The sequence below is a fragment of the Suncus etruscus genome, chromosome X (genome assembly GCF_024139225.1).
Source record: "Suncus etruscus isolate mSunEtr1 chromosome X, mSunEtr1.pri.cur, whole genome shotgun sequence".
Lineage (NCBI taxonomy): Eukaryota > Metazoa > Chordata > Mammalia > Eulipotyphla > Soricidae > Suncus > Suncus etruscus.
In genome coordinates this window covers 35,797,692-35,805,209 of record NC_064868.1, presented here as the reverse complement: position 1 = coordinate 35,805,209, position 7,518 = coordinate 35,797,692, and the positions used below count along the sequence as shown (strand labels likewise).

Below are 7,518 nucleotides of genomic sequence, written 5' to 3'. Positions count from 1 at the left end.
TCAAATATAATAATAATGGATTTCTCTTTGCTAACTTGTGGAATAAATTGTCTAAGAGAGGTTTTAGAAGAGTAAAGGTTGCAAACAAATATATAAGCAAGAAATTACATTAAGTATTTCGGATAGATGGAGTATATAGAACCATTTATAAACATATTGAATTAGGATGACTACTTGATTTGATAGTGAAAAAGGCAAAATTCAATCCATGGGAGTAGAAGTGCTACTAATTCTTGACTCCAATAGCTTTTCAGGAATATCTTGGATTAATATCTGAAAACACAATTCCAGAATTTATCTCTAGTTTTTTTCAGCTTTATCACATTTTCTCTATCACAATTATAATATCAAAGTGTTTACTTTCAACACTGCGCATGCAGTTGTATATTTTTCCGTTAATGATCAGACGTAACCTACAAACCGGAAGCAGAACTAGTCGTCTTTGACGATGAGGCTTGGGCCTGTAGAAAAGCGCACGTGGGGTGAATAGTGGGTTTTATTACGCATGCGCAGTTGTATTTTTTTCCGTTAACTTATCACTCATTTTGGTACGGTCGATCGGAGGGTTAGTGCGCATTGGCAACCATTTCCTGGTACCAGTTCAGAACTTTTATAGTAAGTCTTCAGAAATAATACTGGTAATCATTTTTTCTACTGTACTTTGCTTTGTGAAGTGACTCTCCGGGGCTTGGGGGAATACTTTTGGTTAGCTGGAAAATAGAGTGCCATGGTGATGATGTCAGTAACTCTTCCGTTCTTGAATTTTTATTTTGCAGAAGCTAGGCAAAGCGGCTGCTGCCCACAATTAAGTGGCGGACTCTTGTAACCTCGAGAAAAAAACTGCAACCGGTTCTGGGGAGGAACTGATCAAGCTCCCATTAACTAAAACTTATCAAAACTCTTGAGAGTTTTGCCACCCTCTTCGTGCCACCCTCTTCGGTACTTTTTAGTTAAGTTAAGTTAAGTTTAGTTAAGTTTAGTTAAGTTCGTGCCACCCTCTTCGGTACTTTTTAGTTAAGCAACCCCAGAGGCGGCTTCTCCTACAGTATTCCTAGTAGCTGAGTTGACCCCAGCTGTTATATTTCTTGTGCGCTATGGAAATGGCAGCCACTAAAGACAGAAGATATGGAACTATTATTGGAGGGAAATATAAACTATTAAAAATGCTTGGTTCTGGCTCCTTTGGAGAGGTTTATTGTGCTATTGACATCACTAATGACAATGAAGTGGCAGTGAAATTAGAATCTAAGAGAACCAAGTACCCCCAGTTGTTAAACGAAAGTAATCTCTACCGGCTTCTCCAGGGGGGCACTGGTTTTCCTCGTCTGTTGTGGTATGGCGAGGAAAAACATCAGAATGCATTGGCCATGGACCTTCTTGGACCCAGCTTAGAAGATTTCTTCAATATCTGCTCAAGAAAGTTCTCTATGAAAACGATACTTATGTTAGCTGATCAGATGATAAGTAGACTTGAATATCTGCATAGTAAGGATTTCATACACAGAGACATTAAGCCAGAAAACTTCCTAATGGGTCCTAGCTGCTACCTCTCTAATTTTTGTAAGGACACTCAGAAGAGGAAAAGGAGAAAGGTAAATTCTCCAGATCAGCCTTACTCAAAATTTAGCCGATTATATCTTGTGGATTTGGGTTTGGCAAAGAAGTACAGAGAAAAATCAAAACAACATATACCTTGTAGAGAAGTTCAATATCTAGTTGGTACTGCCCTATATGCTAGCATTAATACTCACTGTGGTACTGAACAAAGTCGCCGAGATGACTTGGAGGCATTAGGATATGTTTTGATATATTTTAATGGAAGCATTCTGCCATGGCAAGGATTAGTGGCTGCCTCAATGAAACAAAAGTGGGATCGTATTAAAGAAAAGAAGATTGAAATTCCCATTGAAGATTTGTGTAAAGACATTCCTAAAGAATTTGCCATATACTTAAACTATTGTCGTGAGTTGGGTTTTGAAGAAACCCCAGATTACGAGTATCTTAGACAACTATTCCAGAGTCTTTTCCAAAACTTGAATTATAAATATGACTACATTTATGACTGGACTTCAATGCCAATGTGTAATGTGCAGGAAAACCAACCTCTCGCTGGGAATTAAGCTGATGAGACAACTTACAAGTAAGTAAGTTTCTTAGGTATGAATCACAACAAAAGAATTCTAGGATGTATGGGCAAGAGGGAGGCACAAGCGGTAGGTGTCTGCCTTGCACACACTAACTTAGGACAGACCGCAGTTCGATCCCCCTGCGTCCCATATGTTCCCCCAAGCCAGGAGCGATTTCTGAGCACAGAGCCAGGAGTAACCCCTGAGCATCACTAGGTGTGGCCCAAAATCCAAAAACAATAAGTTATAGCATGTAATTAGAACATATTTGCTTTTACCAAACGTAAAAGTCTTATTTCATACATCAAGAGGTTGTAGATAACCATTTTCTTGGTATAAATAATATAATTTCAGCATAACTTAGCTCCACAACACTGGTAATATTGCACCTTCTGCTGTAGTATCAAACTATATAAGGAAAATTTGTGTCTTGTTTTCTGTTGTGTGGTTTCAAATGGAAAAGCTATGTTTATGGTTGAGATGCACAAATTGGTAGATAAGTGGCATTTGCCAGCTTTATTCTTAATTGTTTATTTTGAAATAATATATTTTAAATCTCATTTCAGAACTGTAGAGACAGACTTCAACCATCTTGTGACAATTGAAAATGCTCAAACCAAGCCTTTCTTTGAAGTTCATCCATTCCTAGAATTTGCAAGTTGTTCATTTAAGACATTCTTTAAATCGTTGATTTTTTGTCTATAGGCCAGTTGCATGCAGATACTGTTATACTGCTTCAGAAAAATATGCATAAACAATCTTCAGTCACAGTTATGCTAGTTGTCTTGTTCACAGTTGTGCATTGTTAAATTTAATCTATCTTTCTTAAAGTTTTCAATTTGTTTAAATCATTCTTAAACTGGTTTCTTATTTGTAAGCCATGTTTAGTGACAAAGACTTTAGTAACTGCTTCAGAACTGCATGAACAATTTTCACCTATAAATGTAGTGGTTTTAAATATTCACAGTCATGCATTCTTAAGATGTACCTAACACTAGAACTTGTACTTTGTTCCCTTAAAGCATTAAAGTTAAGATGGTTCTATTTTTTGCTTTGTTTTAATACAGCTGATGTGTTATCAACAAAAATATTTCAGTACCTCATTCAGAGAACTGTGTGAACTGTCTTCGTCCATAGTTATAATGATAATAAATAATCCCAGTTGTGCATTTTTAAATTTTAGATATTTCTGTAATTTGAAGTTTATTTTTTTAAAACATTCTTTAAATGTAGGTTTCTTGTTTATAAGTCAGCATTACAGGGACAACCAACGACTCCACCACTGCTTCAGAAGAACTTCATGAATAGTTTTTGTCTGCAGTTCCGTTGGTTGTTAATGCTCACAATGTTAATTCTTTAGTTCATTTATACCTGAAGTTAAGTATGACTTCTTTCTTGTAAGCTGCTTATTAGTAAACAAGCAGACTTCATTGCTTGCTTCAAAGAACTGTACAACCAGTATTCTGCCAGTTGCGATGATCATGAATTCTTATAAATGTTCATCGTTAAAGGTTCATTTATTCTAATAATTTGATATCTTTTCATTTGGATTATTCTTTAAATAATCAAAGTGACCAGTGCTTGTTTCAGAATACCGCATAGTTTTAGTTTATTTACAAATATTTTAAATTTTCACAATTGTACATTTTTAAGATTTATCCATCTCTGCAGCTTGCTAGTTTTGAATGAGAAACATATAGTAGCTGACTCCTTTTGAGCCCATAAGATGATAGTAAACAGAGATTCTAATGTCCAGAAACCTGAAATACCATCTACGTACCTGTGTTAGAAATAACAGCTTTTAAAGTGAAGACAGGTTATCCTTAGGAATAAACATTAAGTATAAAATGTTACCATATTTTAAAAGAATTTTACACCTTACATCTGAAATATGTTTGCTGCTTAGTGGTTTTCATTTTACACCTGAGTTTCCAGGTGCACATACAAAATCATCACTTCAAAATCACGTGGCTCGTTTGAAACTCATCTATTCCATTAGAAAATTTCACAGAGAAATTTAGAAAACATCTTTGGTTCATTATGATTTCAGAATTACACCTTTTTTATAACAGATGATTTAAAGCTATTTGTTACATGATTTTTCTTTGAAAAGTATTTTATAGATTTAGTGCTGCATCTTGTTTTGTATTTTTAAAAGTTTTTGAAGGGGAAAGACATTTGTTTACTTTCAAATGACTGAAAGACATAATATCTACAAGCACAATTTTTTTTTGAGGGGGACACACCTGGTGATGGTCAGGGTTTACTCCTGGCTGGGGGACCATATGGGACACCAAGAGATCGAACCGACGTCCATCTTAGGCTAGTGTGTGCAAGGCAGACAACTTACTGCTTGTGCCACCACTCTAGCCCCTACAAGTACAATTTTGTAGACTTTATATTGTAATAACAGGAACAGCAGACCACACTGATATAATATAATAAATAATAATACTAATTATAGTGATACTAAAAATATGAATAAGAACAAATGCTTTAAATGATTTGGTTACAATCCTTTTTCTTATTAACTGAACAGATTATTACTTATACTAGGAGAGAATCATATCAGGTGACATGCTTCAGTTCCCACCATTTTTTCAGCTGTGCTTTCATGCTCAATTTTAAATATGCTTTATTTACCTTTTCATACCCAAGAGAGTAGAAACTGTGTTGCTAATAATTTTCCAAATTGTGTGATTTATTAATTCTTATAGCATGTCAGGATACACTAAATTAACTTCCATCTTAAAGTTCTGCCTATTTTGTGAATGAAATCATTTGTAAAACAGTCAAATCTGTAATTTGCATGTGTTTGATCAGATTTAATTGTAAGTAAACATTACTTGGCAGAATTAATTTCATAGTTTCCACAGTTTTCCAATGTTAGAATTGATATACTGCTAAAAGATCCTTGATGTATATGTACTATCTACCGAGGCCGTTTAAGATATTTTATTTTTAAATAATAAACCCTTCAAAATTAGAGTATATTTGGTTTTTTGTTATTGTTTTATTTTGCTTTGTGGCCCCTTTGCTGTGGGCCTTGCACGCTCCGGTCCTTCTCAGATTCCCGCGGCCTGACCCTGGGAGGGCGAGTTTCACGCAGAGCAGCATGCACACACAGGGCTGCCCGTCTTCCCTAGAGTATATTTGTTTCTATGTGATAATTTCCTGGTATTTGGATAATATTTCATAGCCATATGCTAAAAAAAACCTTAAACCTCTATTTGGTTCATATAACCTACTTTTACATTAATAATCTCAAATTGAGCTTCTATTACAAATAACTCCTGAGAATGCAAATATCTCAAATATTGAAGAGTAAAATAATTATCCTAACTATACAACTCAACCCTATTGCATATATATTAATTGAAGAGGAAATTTAACATCACTGTCAAAGGTGATATGATATATGATTTTTACCTCACTGGTTATCAATTCACTGTGAAGTATTACTTAGCTTTTATTTGATATTAATTAACAATATAAATTATAAAGTATTTTAAAGCAATATTGATTGCACTAATGGAAATTTTGAAATTTATATTATCAAATTAAGAGAGCTGATGTATTTGATGGGGATGTTGGTAAATATCACCTGAATTTTGTTTTCTATTCTTTGAGGTAGCTGTTTTATAAGATATCAATAAGTAATTATCCATGTGTTAATTTCTTTTATTTTTATGGCTTTTAAATATCTATGTACAGAACTATTGAGCCCTCAAAAGTGACAGAATAAGTAAAGCTTTTGGTTCAGTTCTCCAGAAAGGGAAAGCCTCTTCAACAAGTGGTGTTGGAACAACTGGATAGCCACTTGCAAAAAATTGAATTTAGACCCCCAGCTAACATCATGTACGAAGGTAAAATCCAAATGGACTGAAGACCTCCATATCAGACCCAAAACCATAAGATATATAGAACAACACATAGGCAAAACACTCCAGGACACTGAGACTACAGGCATCTTCAAGGAGGAAACTGCACTGTCCAAGGAAGTGAAAGCAGAGATTAACAGATGGGAATATATTAAGCTGAGAAGCTTCTGCACCTCAAAGGAAATAGTGTCCAGGATACAAGAGCCACCCACTGAGTGGGAGAAACTATTCACCCAATACCCAACAGATAAGGGGCTAATCACCAAAATATACAAGGCACTGACAGAACTTTACAAGAAAAAAACATCTAATCCCATCAAAAAATGGGGAGAAGGAATGAACAGACACTTTGACAAAGAAGAAATACAAATGGCCAAAGACACATGAAAAAATGCTCCACATGACTAATCATCAGGGAGATGCAAATCAAAACAACGATGAGATACCACCTCACACCACAGAGAATGGCACACATAACAAATAACGAGAATAAACAGTGTTAGCAGGGATGTGGAGAGAAAGGAACTCTTATCCACTGCTGGTGGGAATGCCGCCTAGTTCAACCTTTATGGAAAACAATATGAAGATTCCTCCAAAAACTGGAAATCGAGCTCCCATACGATCCAGCTATACCACTCCTAGGAATATACCCTAGGAACACAAAAATACAATACAAAAACCCCTTCCTTACACCTATATTTATTGCAGCACTATTTACCATAGCAAGACTCTGGAAACAACCAAGATGCCCTTCAACAGACGAATGGCTAAAGAAACTGTGGTACATATACACAATGGAATATTATGCAGCTGTCAGGAGAGATGAAGTCATGAAATTTTCCTATACATGGATGTACACGGAATCTATTATGCTGAGTGAAATAAGTCAGAGAGAGAGAGAGAAACACAGAATGGTCTCACTCATCTATGGGTTTTAAGGAAAATGAAAGACATTCTTGCAATAATAATTTTCAGACACAAAAGAGTAAAGAGCTGGAAGTTCCAGCTCACCTCAGGAAGCTCACCACAAAGAGTGATGAATTTAGTTAGAGAAATAACTACATTTTGAACTGTCCTAATAATGAGAATGTATGAGTGAAATGGAGAGCCTGTTTAGAGTACAGGCAGGTGTTGGGTGGGGAGGAGGGAGATTTGGGACATTGGTGATGGTAATGTTGCACTGGTGATGGGTGGTGTTCTTTACATGACTGAAACCCAAACACAATCATGTATGTAATCAACGTGTTTAAATAAAATTAAAAAGAAATTAAAAATGCACAAAGGAGTATAAGTTCAAACATTTGAAAGACATGAATAATTCTCCAAAGATGGAAAATTTAAGAGAAAATACAAGGCACCAGAAAAAAGGCAGTTGCCATTTTCTTAGCTGTATTATATGCTGTAGGAAACAAAGCCTTCTAAATATAAAAACAAATGGATGTAAGATTGTTATTGTGTTCTGCTATTACTAGATAATGAAAAATTTTGAAAAGAAACTCCGTACCGTTAAT

At 35.3% G+C, this 7,518-nt stretch overlaps 1 protein-coding gene across 1 annotated transcript; it reads left to right on the top strand.

The window, feature by feature from the left end:
* The first annotated feature begins 1,094 nt into the window (after positions 1-1,094).
* Positions 1,095-2,120, top strand: LOC125998822 (casein kinase I-like). Its single transcript, XM_049766882.1, has 2 exons — positions 1,095-1,564; positions 1,628-2,120. Exons 1-2 carry the CDS (start codon positions 1,095-1,097, stop codon positions 2,118-2,120), a joined length of 963 nt encoding a protein of 320 aa, XP_049622839.1.
* The last annotated feature ends 5,398 nt before the right edge of the window (positions 2,121-7,518 follow it).

Excerpts from the sequence above, each read along its gene's own strand:
- LOC125998822 (XM_049766882.1), top strand. The coding sequence starts at position 1,095 with ATGGAAATGGCAGCCACTAAAGACAGAAGATATGGAACTATTATTGGA. Across the intron at positions 1,565-1,627 it reads TACCTCTCTAATTTTTGTAA|CCGATTATATCTTGTGGATT; the intron begins GGACACTCAGAA and ends CTCAAAATTTAG.